Source organism: Palaemon carinicauda, chromosome 13 (assembly GCF_036898095.1).
Source record: "Palaemon carinicauda isolate YSFRI2023 chromosome 13, ASM3689809v2, whole genome shotgun sequence".
Lineage (NCBI taxonomy): Eukaryota > Metazoa > Arthropoda > Malacostraca > Decapoda > Palaemonidae > Palaemon > Palaemon carinicauda.
Window position 1 is genome coordinate 97,315,616 of NC_090737.1, and position 15,804 is coordinate 97,331,419.

The window sequence follows — 15,804 nt, forward strand, 5'->3', positions numbered from 1 at the left end:
CTTCGATGGTTATTTGCTTTAATGGCTGCCTTCAGCTTGGTGATCCTCGAGATCATAGGCCTATTCCGGCCATATTGTTTAGCCAAACAGTATCACTCACATGCACACTGCTCTCATGTTTTTCTATAATTTCTTGCTTCAATTCTAATGAAAGAATTGCCTTCTTCCTGTACTGAAACTTAGCTTCTTAGGCACCATGATTATAGGTAAAATCAAAAAGGAAATGTGAGAAAAGGAAGAAAATAAGCACTGTTAATAATAGACCAAACAGAGGACAACCACACTATACACACAAGAACAGAGAACTGAGCACTCGACACTCAATGGCGTAATGTTTACTTCGTACGTTGGAGCAACACTTCGGATGTCGAGGCAGAAATTTAGTCAAATTTTACTTCGTATGTTGGAAAATTCGTATGTTGGGACATTCGTATGTAGAGGTACCACTGTATCCTATACCACTTCTATAGCTGATTTTGACAGCATAAGGTTCACTTGCTCTTGAAGAGCTGCTGCCTTGTTCCCTGAGTGGACTGTTGTCAACTCTAAGGGTATCGACGACATGGGAGGCATAGCATGTCTCACTTTTGATTCGGTTTGTTGTCTTGGGAATCTGCGAGCTTGACCTCCAGCCGCAATCCTCTAACCCTTTTACCCCAAAGGTGAGGTTAAATTTCGAGCACATTTTGCTATATATTTTTTTTTAAATTGCTCTAACAGACTTAATTTTTGTCATAGAGAGGTCAGATTGGTCTCATTCTTTTGGAAAATGCCTAAAGTTTCTCATAATATTATCAAAAATATGCAAAAACATGTAAATAACAGTGTTTTGCAAGAACGTACCGGTACGTCCTTTGGGGGTGAAAGAGTTAAGTTCCCTTTGAAGGGGCTCTCCCACGAAAGGGCTGACGAGTGGGAAGAGCCTCCTTTTGTATCCTTGCTAAAAAGCTAGCTGGTAGGACTTTCTTAGCAGTCCTAGAGATAAGAGCTTGCGTAGCCTGTTATGCCAGAGCTGTCGACAAATCTTTCCCTAAGTCCGGAGGGAAAAGATGATTACCCAACGGAGCAAGAAAAAGTTCAGATCTCTGAACAAGGGACAAACCTGAAGATAAGAAGGAACAAAACATAGTCTGTGGCTTCTGGCAGAGTTCCGAGAGTACAGTCCATAAAGAAAGCTCTCTTAACCGATCTAGCCAAGACCATTTTCTTGAAGGAGGATGTTTTTCAGGGTCTTCCCTTCAAAAACTGAGAGGGCAGGCTCTGAGGTATAAGTTGAGTAAAGTCTTCTGGAAACAGCTGCCTGTAGTGAATCCTGAGATTCGTCTTCTAATTCGGCTAATGGAACATCGATTCTCTGATTCGAATGGGTAGAAGACAAAACTGCGTCATCCTGACACTTATTGTCTTCCAAAAATAATTCATCTTGTCCTGAAGGAATCTTGTAAAGGATATCATCCAGTTGCGAAGAAGCATCACGTTAATGAACTGTAAGCCTTGAGGGAGAGACAGGTTCCAGTGCTTCCAGCATAAGATCATCATGCTGTGAGGAAGCATCAACATCGGTAAACCCATGCGAGGGAAAATCTTGTTGGCGTGCGTCCAGCATGCGTTCAGCATGTTGTATGTCAACAGCGTGACGCGAGGGAGCGTTATTTGCGAGTTCAGAAAATCGCGAAGGAGACAAAAACTTGTTTATCCTGTTGCGAGTACAAGTCCCGACTATATGAGTCCATCATGCGTCCAGATTGAGACAGCTGTATCTTTCCATAAGAGGCATCAGTCTACTGCATGCGTCCCGAATGCTGCGAGTCTACCACGAGGAAGCGCTAGTATCGCGTCCAGTCAGTCTTGCAGAAGAGACGACTGTTTGTCTAAAGTGATGTGGGGACAAAACCTGACTGCATACGTCAAGCATATGTCCAGACTGCCGCTTACTGTGAGTTTCCAGACTGCTGCATAAGTCCAGATTGCTGTGAGCTATCAGCGTGTTGTATGCGTCTCGCATGATCGATAGTCGCGTGTTCCGCAGATCGCGAAGGCGAGACAACTGCTTGTCTATCTTGTTGTGTGAACAAATTTTGACTGTCTGTCCAGCATACGTCCAGACTGATGTCTGTGTCCAGAATGCCGTGAAGGACAGACCAGACTGCCGCATGCATCCGCCTTGTCGCTTGCCGCAACGCGAGCTGATCGCTGCGAGGGAGCGTTGCTGAGTATCGGAGAAATACACTGTCCGATAATATCGGAAGACCGTTTTCTTGGTCTATTGCTGTTCTTAGATTCTTTAAGACGCGATTTTTCTGCTCGAGAATCGTAAGCGTCAAACAGAGACGAAATCGACCTCTTTAATTCAGACAAATCAGATACAAGATGAGCGCCGTGTGCGCTAACTGAACGATGTACTGATCGCTGAGGGGTATCGACAACTGTCGATACTTCCAGCGCGCCTTGTGCGCGATCTGAACAGTGTATCGATCGTTGTGAGGGATCGTCAACAGTATTAGGATGGTCACCAGGGGAAAGTCCTTGTGACATTTCCTAATCTGGGGAAATGGAAGGAGCGTGAACTGATGTAAACTGAGCACTTCTTCCTCCGACGAACTATGCGTCTTACGTGATTGTTTTGGTGCTGACACGTCGTCTTCGTCCGAAAGGAAAACCTCCGGCGAACACCAGTCACTGCAGGAAGGTTTATTAGGAGACATACGTCTCTTGAGTGGTCTTGAACGTAGTGGTTGGTGCCAACTACGTCGAGGTTTTGCGTCATCCGACGAAGTCACATACATTTTTACCTCGCCTTTCCTGTGGCGAGGGGGAGCGATCTGGGGATCGTCAACATGTTCGCTCGAGGGGACGCTGATCAAGGTCTAACATATCCTTTGGCCTTTCGACATTCCTTCTCCCAGGGGTTGGGGAGCATGGAAGAGTTCCCGGGCTGGGAGTATGACGGACACGAACGAACGCACCCTCCACTGCACTGACATAGAACACTAGCACTTTTAATTATTTCACATTAGATCTTAATAGACCTTCCCGTTGCGAGATATTATACTTTTCGTCAAGGGCTAGAAAGAAAATACAATAGGATATATGATTAATGTTAGTATTCTCAAAATTGAAATATAAAATAACGATACAAGTAATTGTGAAAACAAAAAACGATTGTCAAGAGTATTATGTATCTTAGATTGACGCATTGCATCATTTTATGTGCCATTGAACACTAGCACTTTAAATTATTTCTCATTAGATCATAATAGACCTGCCCGTTGCGAGAGATGATACTCTTTCGCCAAGGGCCAGAAAGAAAATACAATAGGATATATGAATAATATTAGTATTCTCAAAAGCGAAATATTAAATAACGATACTTGTGAAACAGAAACGATCGTTTATTATTTGACATCTCCCTTAGTACTACGAGCATAAAATGACTGTATGCTCGAGAAATCTCTAAATAGAAAATTGACTAAGGGAAATATACTAATAGGACATATATATACAGTACTTGAAAAAAAAAAATATATTTCCCTACATTATAAACATACTAATGCTTAGTAAGCTAATATTTCTAAAAATCCCTTGCAAGAAAAGAAAATAATTCACATAATGCAAGTCATACTAAGAAGATTACGTCACAGAATTGTGACGTCATCACGATGGCGGACTGAATTCCATCAAGGTAATCAGTCTTGTTCTGCTGAGAATTTACGTCACAAAATAGTGACGTACAATGTTTTAATGTTTAAATGTTTTCCTTTCCATTATAACTTTAAGAGTTGTTCGTTAGTTAATAAAGTAGGGGGAAAAAATTCTTTGATCCCTGCTAAATACAGTGCGGGAAGAAAGAGCAGCTCGATAGCCGGTCTAGCCCTACACACAAAGTTTAACAACCAAAAAGCCATCTTGTTAAATAACGATACTTGAAAATCAAGTTAAATTAAACTGTCCAAGTTGGACCAGCAAAAAACTATCCTATACAATATCTTTGATAGTTGAAAGGCAGAGAAAGCCATTAACAATAATCAGACAAAAGGTACTTTATCAAATTGTAGAATAAAGTAATATATCCACGAAACGAATTCCCAAGGTGTTGACTCGATCAACGACAGAGAATTTCTGAAGAATGTTGGGAATAGTTCTGATAACCTATGAGAGATGGCGCTCATGTATGACCACCTACTATCATGGCAGCGATCGCCACGAATTTGAATTTTCTGTCGTTCCGTGTCGAAACGCGAGATTTAAGCTATACATATGTAACTACCAGGGAAGTTACATATTAAAAAAATAATTTGTATTTCTCTTACCTATACAAACCAGAGTCATTTAAATTGGGTTCATTTTGGTGAGAACAAAAGACTACTGATGAAGAATTATCGAGGATTTGACAGCCAATATGGCAGCTTTTCTACACCAGAGCATCAAGTGGACAGGCTCTGACTTGCACTGGGCATTGCATTGTAATTCCGACTGGAACTTGTGAGGTGCATGTGGCCGACAGAAATTTCTCCTTCTGTATGTAAACTAAAAAGTCGGCTATAATTGAAATAGTGGCTTTGAGTAGAGCGCTGTTCATTCGACTACACCAATCACAGAAGAGTAACTACTTTGCTTGGTACACTGCTATAGAGGACTTATGGAGGTATCCTGAAAGTTGTTTGCAATCTGTCAAGCAAACCCTTCTTCTCTATGGAGATGCTGGATAACCTTCAGCCATGAAGAGATAGGCAAGTCTCTGTGCTGTAGTAACTTCTGATGTGAGATTGGTACAGAAGAGTGGGATCATCCGAAGTTCTCTTGGGACCTCTAAAAGCATGTCGAGATGATCCAGGTACCACTCTGTATACGCCATTTCAGGGTGATTAACATTACTCAAAGGTCCTTAAATAACCTTATCTTACCATTAGACAAAACGAGGGGAATGCATAAACATCCATTTCATCCCTTGAATATTGAAAGGCATTTTCCATCACTACTGATGCATTAGAAACTGGTGAGCAGTACACCTCCAGCTTCTTGTTAAGGTGTGTGGGAAACATATCGATGATCGGGGAATCGCACAAAGTCAGGAGTTCACTCACCACTAAAGGATTCAACGATCACTCTGAGGCAGCTATCCAACACAGGGGACTGGGATTGTCTGCAATCACGGTCCTCCTCCCCATTATGAATTAGGCTGTGAGGTGTACTGCGTTGGACATAGCCCACCGATGCATTGTCCCTGCTAACTGACATAAGATGGTGAGAGACAGAATCCCCTTCCTTGATGACATAAGTTACTATGGTCATGTTGTTGCCTATCAACACTACCGAATGACCTTGAAGAGAGTCCGTGAAATGGGGCAACGTTAGATACAAACTCGTCCTCTTCTGTTCAAAGACTGGAAACATATTGGGTTTGGAGATGTGCTCCCCTCCCTTACGGAGCCGCAATGGGGAACCACTCAACAGGTTTTCTCAAAGCCACCATGATACTGTAGATCCATCCTGACTTCTGGAGGGACTGCGACCTGAACTGATGGCAAGTTCGTCCCTTGGCACAATTGGGAATTCAGTGCCCAATGGATGGAACGCGAAGTGCCTCAGATGTTTTTTTCACTGTATCGCTTCAAGCGAGTTCTTCCTGAAGAAGGCTGCTGTGACATGTCTAAATTGACACAGTCCATCTCAAGAAGGATACAGTCATGCTTGGACCATATCAATACACATACCCAAGTACTGAAAACGACATTAAGGATTGAGGACTGATTTCTTGAGATTCATCATGACCCCCAGATCTTGACAAAACTTGAAAAGCTTAGGGCATGAGCCCAGGACAAAGAAAAGAACTCAAAATTGGAATCTCCTTTCGCCTAGAACGAAATGGAGATACTTTCTTAATCTTGGATGGACTAGGATCTGAAAGTACCGGTACACATTCTTGAGGTCTATGAACAGCAGGAATTGGTTCATCTGGTTGCATGTAGGACTGTGCTAGTAGTTTCCATTTTGACAAGTGTCTCAAGAACCAGACAAATGAATGACTGGTTTCCAACCTCTTGTCAACTTTTTGACCTGGAACAAGTTGCTGCAGAAGCCTGGAGACTTGTGGAATTCCTCTTGGGCATTTCCCAGCATAGCCCAAACCTCGTGTTGTAAGAGAGGGTCTTTGGCAGACCCTCTCAAGTATGACTGAATCTTCGGAGTCCAAGTGAGAGGAGGCAACAGTTTGTGAACGGAACGCGATGCCTGAAACGATAGACTTCTATCGTCCAGGGATTTTTATAGCAGAACTGCCACCTTGTCCACACTGTTGGTGTCATGAGGGGAATGCCTTCCCTAACAGGATCCTCGCTGACCTCGACCCTTCCTGTTGGGATGTCTACGGTGACTAAAGGAATGTCTCCTAAAATGAGGATGGTCAGCCTTCGGAGGTGGCTGTTGAGGCTGCTAGTTGGCCTGTGGGACCCTATTTTGATGAAGTCGCTAATCAAAAGAAGGTGGCTTGGCTCGCTTCCTCACACTTCTCAACTACTGCTGCAACTTCTTCAAGAGGGAACAGGGTTGGGCATTGTTTCAATGGGGTGTTACACAAAGCCAACACATCCCATGACGTCATCTGACGAACGAACTTGTTAATGACTACATCCCAACACTTGAGGATGCAGGAAGAACAATAGTGGATTAAAAACTCAAGGATCTTAGCCCCAAACTGAAGAGTTCAACCTACTGCTTCCTCTTCTTTGAATTGAAAAGATTTTCCAAATTTACAAAGTAAGAAACTGTGCCTGACCAGTGGTCCAACCAAGAACACGCTTGCAAGGCCGACATGGCAGCAGATTTCAAGTTCAATGTCTCAGCTGCCAAGAAGACGGTTGGTTGCTGAGCCAATTTCTCACTGGACATCCAAAGGGTCAAGGTAGACACATCCAGATTAAAGGGCAATAGGTTGGGATGAGCCCCTTCCGTAAGGTAAAATTTCTGTTGTTTTGAAATGACAGGAGGTATTAACTTGGACGACCTCACAGTTTTAAGGGAGCCTTAAGGCGCTGACACTTATTGTTCAATCCTCCAGATAGTATATGTAGTCTTGCGAGACCATGGCAGTTCCATTTAGTGCCTAGAGCTATGAGGCTCTAAAGAAAACTGCTCAAGAAAGAAATCATCATTCTATGTCTTTCTTACCACAAACAGAGCTCTAGGCTCATTACCCAAGTTATTAAACTTTCTAATTACCCCTAAAACTCCTAAGAAAGACGATGAACCTGGTAAATCATGTCCATGATGATCAATGATAATAGGGGAGAGTTGTCAACAGACTTTACTATAATGTGCTTACTAGAGGGATGAGCTGCAGTTTTCTCCGACTTCACAAAGGGTCGACAGTTTTTGCACCATTCTGGCACGTCTTTCCTCTCTGAATTTCTGGAACATGAACAGGAGAGGGAGATTACAACAGGGGGTCATCCTGCAGTGTTAAGTCATCAGAAGAAACCAGGTTTGAATACAGTAATGGGACGTGGACCTATGGAAGGGTTTCACATCTTCCCAAACTGAGGTGTCATTTTCAAAGGGTCCGAACTCTGAGGTTGAGGGACCACCACGGGAAACAGATGAAAGGGCATGGGTCGTTGCCTGTCAGAACGCTATGTTAGGGCTACAGCTTCCAAGTCTGGAGGAACAACTACATCCACAGGCTGGCGGGTGAAAGACCAGGTTGATGGGGGCCGTTCCCGAACAGGTAACACATCTTCATCCTCTACAAAAACAACAGAAGTAGTGTCCTGATGGAAGGGCAGAAGCTCTTTTGGAATAGTGTGAGCCTGAAAAGAGCAAGGGCGCAAGACATGTAGGCGTGATTCTTGAGGGTGCAAACTGCGGATCAGTGGACACCCTTCTCACTCCCCGGAACTCTGGAATGGCGGATGTGCTTCTCACTCCCTGGAATTGTGGAATGGTGGACGTACATCAAGCTTCCTTACCATCTTCCACCATCATGCTGCTGGTGTATGGTCTTGTTAGGCACAATATGACGCTGATCTTGTCGACCGCTGTTATCTCTACCCTTAACTTTCGTAGAATCTTTTTGGCCGATCGTACAAAGGATATGCGGACCTCGAGGCATAATAGGTAGCGCAGGCCTCGTCACCGATGACGGACAGCGTAAAGGTGAGAGATAGGGTGAGGGTGGGGCTGAGGCGAGGCCTTCGCCGACAGTACTGGCAATCCACATGTTGAATAATCAGAAGACCCACTGATCGACCCTTGATCAGCCATGAAAAGCTGATCGTAAGAGGCCAAGGCACAAGGAAGTGAAAGTGATAGCATATAGGGCGCTTCTCAACTGGCAAGTGGAGAGTTGTCCCAGCTGGCAAGCCGTGAGTTGTCTCACCTGGCAAGCCGTGAGTTGTCTCACCTGGCAAGCGACGAGTTGTCTCAGCTAGCGAGTACCGAACATTAGTCGGGGGCACGCTCTACAACTGAGGATAATGATGCCACAAGAGGATCAACCTCAAGCGTGGGATCTCCTGCTTTTCTATGGAAGGCAGAAGAATCCACGGTCAGGAAAATCCAGGTAGAACACTAGGTCACTATCCTTCATTTTCTTGTCCTTTGAAAGACTTGAGAACGAAGGAGCAGGAAGGGGAATTTTGGATTTTGGAAAAGGAGATTTAGACGGTCTACTCACTTTCAAAACCAAAGCCTTCAAAGGAAAATGATCCCGTCGATATTTCTTTTTCTTTCCATCTCAAAATTTTCCCCACTGGGAGGAAGATCACTCCTGGCACACAACACAAAGAGACGTGCAGTGATGTCCTCTATATGCCAGACACAAAGGATGAGAATCAAGATCTAAAGGGCTCATATACATTTCACAATGACTACTATCCACACCCACACTCATACTGAAATGATAGAAAAACAGTTGACCCACAGTAAGAAAACTTCAAAAGCCAGATGCGCAACACACATCCAAACAGGATAGCAGTCAGAGATACAATAGCATGACCAGTGCAAACCAGTGCCTATAAACCCGACGCTCTGGTAGAGAGGGGCTGCCATATTGGCTGCCAGATCCCTGATAATTCTTCAACGGCCGTGTCCAGCTCGCGCCAGAGTCCAGAGTTAACCCGTTCTAAATGGCGACGGTTGGTTTCACGTACAACAAAAATGTTAATTTTAAACATTCCACAGCAAGTGAAAATACAGTGCGAACTTAAAAAAAAAAAGAGATCTCATTCACATTCACTTATTCTTAGTATAATTCAAACAAAACCTAGACAAATTAAAATATTTATCTATATAAGGAAAACTTACTGTTTGTTGCTCTATTCTCATGATTTCTTCCTGAGCTTTTTCTTCATCCTCTTCATATTTCCTCCGAACTGTCTCTATTTGACGATCTCTGTCTTCTAAAACTAATCTGTTAAGGTATGACTGAAAATAGGAAATAAACAGACATTATCTATATTAGCTCCTAAAGTTGTTTTTTTAAAGGCACAAAATACATACTGTACTGATTTATGCATCAGTCAAATCCTCTACTCTACAGTAAACAGAAATAAAATTTTAAAAGTAATTTGTACTTTTCCTAACTATACAAACCTGAGTCATTGTATAGGAGTATGTTGATTGCTTGGCTAAAACTTAATTTTCAAAATTTATAACAAAGTGTTAGTAGTTTCCGGCTAGCAGTGGGGAAAAGCTCCGCCCTCCCTGCCAATATACTGGCTGGGGGTATTAGGTGAAACTTACAGGACTCTAGTGTGTATCCAGTAGTTAGGAAAAATTCATATTAAATTTAAAATCTGGGATTCGTCCCTATACAAATACAAACCTTTGTACTTTAATTGGAGATTATAATCATAAAGGCAAGTTTAAAATCTCTGGATGTAAATACACGTGGATCTGATAGAGGTATGGCAGTGTTGATTCCTGCATAATTGTGGTAGCCTATAGCAAACGTCCCTGCCTGGCAGTCTGTTGGAGGAGAGTTCAAGAACCACTCAAGCTTGATAGTTTCTAGTAGTGTCTGCAACTTCACCATCCTTGTGAGCTAGAGCTGGGGGATTGGTGGAGCCTATATGTCTACCTACAGAGCCATTGCAGCTACTGCCTGGCTTCTCTGGTCCTAGCTAAATAAAGCTAGGACTTCTACCATTCATGAGCAACCTTTAAACCTTCCAAACATGCAATAGCAGGCTTAAACCGGTTTCTATTATCAATGAGGGGTAGAGTGAGAGTTAAAAAAGCAATACAATAATGTTACAGTGTACAAGCCCATGTGTAACACATGTAGTACATATACAAATTATACTGTACATGGGAAATAAGTCCTTGCTCTTGAGAGGTGCACTGTAGGCGAGTCATCTTGCAGGAGATACGCAGGTTTTAGGTGATCAATGCAGAACCAGTCTTCTTTGCCACGAATGTTAATTAAGGAAGCCTTCGGTACGCGATGGATCACGAATAAAGGGCCCGTGTAAGGGGGCGTTAGTGTTGGCATGCAAGTGTTAGTGCGCAGGAAAACATGCATTGTCATGTGAAAATCGTCGGTATGCGTTGCTTCACTGGGGGCTTGCAAGTCTAACGGTAAGAAGTAAATCTTCCCACAACGTCACGTAGGTACTGGAGATTGTCGGAGAAGGTTGCAGACAGAAAAAATTTGGCCGACAACCAACAGGTTGCTATACGCCAATTCAGTTGCTGAGACATCCAGAGAACCTTTGGTAGTGGTTCTTAATTCCAAGAGGACCCAGGGAAGCTGAGTAAACTAGTTGAAGCCATTGCCGAGGGATATCAAAGCTGCTTTGAGGTGCGATGAAATTGTTTGACCATTCTGCTGGCTGCAAGGTTGTAGATGGTTGTCTGGTGTAGGGTAATGTCCAGGAGATTCGCTAATGATGTACACAATTGAGAGGTAAAAGTGATACCCCTGTCAGAAGTAATATGCTCAGGGATACCAAATATCACAATCCACCCTAAGAGTACGGAAGATGTACATGAGGCGGACACAGCAGTTTGCATGGAAAAGACTTCGGTTAATGATGGTAAACAGGTAACAGTGTCCTTGTGATGTGGGTAGGGGACCTACTACATTGACGTGAATGTGGGAAAAACGACGATGAGGAGAGGTGCCCACTCCTGAATCCGTATGTTTATGTGCTTATGAAGCTTGGCCAGAAGTACAGGCATGGGCCCTATCCATAGTAATGTAATGCTTTACCAAATGAACTTTGTCTTCAGTAGCTGTGCAGTAAATTGGCACGAGAGATGTGAAAGGCCATGGATGAAACCAAACACCTGTTGGAGCATGGGAGTAGGTATTCACGGTTATGGCCTACCAGTACTAACATCACAGAGGGTGACTTCTTCCCAAAGGAGAGATGTGCAGGATGACCGGCATGATTGATACTCTGGATCTTTTCATTGGGCTTCTGCACAGGCGTTGAAATCCAATACCAGTTTAATGGCGGCTCATATGTTTCTTGAGAGGGCATCGGCAATAGGATTCATGTTCCCAGTGGCGTGTTGAAGGGTAAAATTGTATTCAGCCATGGCGGAGAGGTGTCAGCATTGACGGGCGGGCCAGGCGCCGGACTGTCGAGTAAAGGCGTGCACCAGGGGTACATGGTCCATGTGAATGACAAAGGGCGTGCCCTCCAAGAAGTGGCGAATGTGACGGACAGACAAATGCACTGCCAGCAATTCATAGTCAAATGTAGAGTAGTCAGATTCCACCTTGGACAGTTTCCTGCTGAAAAAGACCAATGGGCTGGGCAAGCCGCGGAACACCTGGTCGAGTACTGCACCAATAGACACCATCACTGGCATCAGTGGAGAGAAGAAGGACATGCGGCATGGGAAAGCTGAGAGCAGCAGCAGTTGACTGGGCATTCTTTGTGTTGCAGAAGGACTCTTCCTGAAGGGGACCCCACTTCAGGTCTTTTGGCTTGCCCTTTAGAGAGGCATAGAGGAGAGTAAGAGTGACAACAATGGCTGGCAAGAACCGATAATTTATCATGCCCAAGAATTCTTGTAGTGCTTTGACGGTCAAAGGAGTGGTAAAGTTCTGAACATCTGAAACCTTCTCAGGGAGGGGATGGATGCCTTGAGGAGCGATGCGGTGCCCTAAGAACGATACTGCGTTGGTACCAAAGGTACAGTCCACTTATTGTACCAGACAACAAGGCCATTCTGTTGCAGGCAGTTGAGAACAATACGTAGGTGATGAAGGCGTTCCTCTTTGGAGGAAGGGAACATTAGTATGTTATCCACGTAACATACACAGAAGGGGAGGTTCCCTAAGATGCCATCTATGAGACGCTGAAAAGTGGCCCCAGCATTACGAAGGTCAAAACAGAAGTAACTGAATATGTTAAGTGCCGAAGAGGGTGGCGATGGCAGTCTTGGGGATGTCTTCTGGGTTCATGGGCACCTGATAATATCCCTTCAAAAGGTCAAAAGTGGAAAACACCTTCCCTTTGTGCAAGTAGGAGGTAACGTTAGTGATGTTGAGGAGGTAGTGATCCAGTTCCACCTGCATGTTTAGACGCCTGTAATCCCCAAAAAGGGTGCAAGGAGCTATCCTTCCTCAAGACGATGTGTAGCGGTGACGACCTTGGGCTTGAGGTCTTTTCGTAAAGGTCCATTTCTTCCATTTCAGCGATCGTTCGTTTAGCGACTGCCAAACAATCTGGGGCCAGACTCCACTCATCCCGGCCAGCGGTGAGCATGCCCAACTCTGTATGAGAGTTGCGCCTGTGGATTTTTCATCCTGATATGGGACAATATTTGGCACTCACTCAAGAGGGGAGGATCCTGGTACAGCATTGTCTCAAATGGGAAGAGAAACTGTATGAGTCATGAATGTGCAACTCCCATTAATCAGACTTCTTCATGACATCTAATAATTCTTCTTTATAAGTTGCAGTCTGCCTGTCATCACACTCCTTGTTAACATCAGCCTCATGTATGAATATCATGGAGAATTAGGTGAGCATGGAAGACAGAAAAGCCTGTTCCCATATGCATAGAGACCTTGTGCTTACTTGTAAAAGGCAATACAATCAGATACTGTACGTGTGGAGACCTTGTGTGTACATGTGAAATTCAGTACAGTATTGACAGAAACTGTTCGCATGGAGACATTGCTCATACGCGTGAAAGACAGTATGATCAGAGACAGTATGAAAGGAATTCTGTTGCCTGTGGAATCCTGATAAAGGACCATATGTAAAGCCTGTGCACACAGAAGTCAGGAATGTGGAGCCCAGGTGTGTGAAATTCTGATGTGGGTAAGCATTGAACCCTTGCATGCATGAAAGACAGTAAAGTTAAAGGTAGTACATACAAAGAGTCTTAGCACATATAAGGAATGTGGAGACTACACGTAAGGAATTCTGTTACGGGTGGACTCCTGATGTGCATCAGTGTCTAGCCCTTACACAAATACAAGTGAGTGGTAGCACAGTAAAAGACCAAAGTCTATGTGAGTGGATATCATTATGCATGAAGCCTTGTACATGGATTTGCATGGCAACTGCCTTCAGACTAACATAATCAGGAGTAGCATGTATCGATGTTTCTTCCATTTCTTCCAGTTAAGGGACAACTCTCACCATGTGCCTATACCCTTTCTCTCCCCAAAGAGAGATAGTCTAGGATGAGAAAAAGAAAGGCAGAGACCTTCATTCCCAATAAGGAGTGCATTCTTACAATGGTACAGAAGCATTCTTGATACAATACAGAACTATCGCTATCACGGGAAGAAAAATGGTAGGAGTCACACATATATAACTCCTATCAATCTGTCTTTATGGGTTTCTTCAATGGCGACTTCTACACATTATTCTTCTAGAAGTAGCAGTGAAGGCTCTCTGAGGAAGGTAAAGTAGGAGAAGGAAGAACTTGGGAACTTGTCTTTTAAGGGGTCGTCCTGCCAGATAACGATGCTCCAAAAAGGGAAAGAGATCACAGGAACTACTGCATATGAAGAGATCACACATTGCACAACCAGGTGATGTGTCTTTAGCAGCTTTCAGAGTAAGGAAAGACACTGATGGAAAAAAGGGCGGTGTCTGTCCCTTCATACTCGACAGCAGTAAAAACTCCTTCCTAAGACAAAGCACAACAATGTCCAAGAAAAGCCAACCTTTTCCAAGATACGTTGACTTAACTACGCCATATTCACATAGGAATAAACAGCACACAAACATACTTTCTAAGAGGTGGAAAAATGTGGATGTCGACAGGTTGCACATATAACTGTCCCAAGTTACAGCTATAGGGAAAACTGCAAAACCTCACACCTTCCTTAATATTCTTCGACATGACTATCTGTCAACCAAATCAAATCAGCCAGTTGAGAAACGCTGGAAGTATGTTTGCACTAATCGGCAGCTGAAAATAAAGTGGCTAGATAAGTGTTCTGGCAAGAGGGCAAGGCTTCTCTGCTACCCACCAATAACTACTGACACCTCATTATAAATTATAACAGCCGATACTCAGCTTTGCTTATAACATTCTGTACTCCTATTAAAGGACAAAGGTATCATTACTGATTACTGTATAGGAACAAAGAAGAGTATACACCGGGAATGCTAGAATAAAGAGACAGGAGTGCAAGTCTGAAGCGAGATACAAGAAAGAATGAAAGTACAGCTGGAAGATGTTTTAGATGTAATAGAGTGGGTTCATAGGAAGAATTAATTTATGTGTTCACTAGACCCCTGTTTTGGTTGTGGAGAGATAGAGTATCATGTGAATTAGTGTATGAAAGCAAGACAGATTAGATGTTGTAGGCTTAATAGGCTAGGGCTAGAAAATATAGCAACAGAGTGGATTTCAGAGTGAATGGGAGTTGTGAAAATTAGGATTGATAGGGTAATTTTTTATAATGTACAAGGCTCCAATAAATGAATGTATAAACTGTGAAATGCCTGGTCATGTAGCAAGTATATGTAAGAGACCGGGTCAAATGGAAAAGGGGATGTCAGGTGTGAATGGAAAAACTGGGGTTTGGATAAAAGGTTTCAAGACTTGAGTAAGGAAAGTGACTTCAGTACAGGACTTAGAATAGATGATGAATGTGAGAGGGCAGATGAATGTGAGGTTGAGCTTAGCATGGACGATCATAAGGAAATGAGTGAAAAGCCTGATTTTGTGAAAATATTTTGACAATGTAAGTGTATGAAAGACCATCAACTAGAAATAGAGGTCCAGTAAAAGAGCATGAATGGGTGTGGCAAAATACCATATAAATTTAGGATTGAATGTTGGAAAACTGACTTTCAAGTACACTACATCCTTGGGTTACAATGGAGATCTGTTCCTACAATGAGTTGTAACTTTTGATGCACATCGGAACTGAAGTAAATAAAGTACTGAACTAAAGTCACTCACCTATGCTATTGCCGTAGTTAAATCATATCAAGGACATAAAAATGACAAATTCGAAGATAATTTGTATTTTTCCTAACCATACAAACCTTAGCTATTTACAGAGGGTTTACCTTTTAGCGCAGCTGAAATGGCGAGCCATTAGAATTTAACGAGGGTGTATTACCCCCGCGCTAGTTAGCGGGGGGGTAGGGGAGTGGTAGCTAGCTACCCCTCCCCCCCCTCACACACAGATGAAGGCTCACTTTCACTTAGAGGTAGGACTTGTCTTGGGGGACAGGGCTGGCGGGCAAATGTGTGTAAATAGCTAAGGTTTGTATGGTTAGGAAAAATACAAATTATCTTCGAATTTGTCATTTGTTCCGTAACCGAAATACAAACCACGCTATTTACAGAGGGTGACTTACCCCTTAGGTAGGG

The 15,804-nt window shown here is 43.3% G+C and overlaps 1 protein-coding gene across 3 annotated transcripts in view; it reads right to left on the reverse strand.

Moving 5' to 3' along the window:
* The window catches only part of LOC137652339 (E3 ubiquitin-protein ligase CHIP-like), a 335,562-nt gene that overhangs the window by 33,313 nt on the left and 286,445 nt on the right, over nucleotides 1–15,804 (reverse strand). For all 3 annotated transcript variants that reach the window (XM_068385687.1, XM_068385685.1, XM_068385688.1), the window contains exon 4: nucleotides 9,301–9,420. In XM_068385687.1, the coding sequence (XP_068241788.1) occupies nucleotides 9,301–9,420 (120 nt within the window). The remainder of the gene's footprint in view (nucleotides 1–9,300; nucleotides 9,421–15,804) is intronic.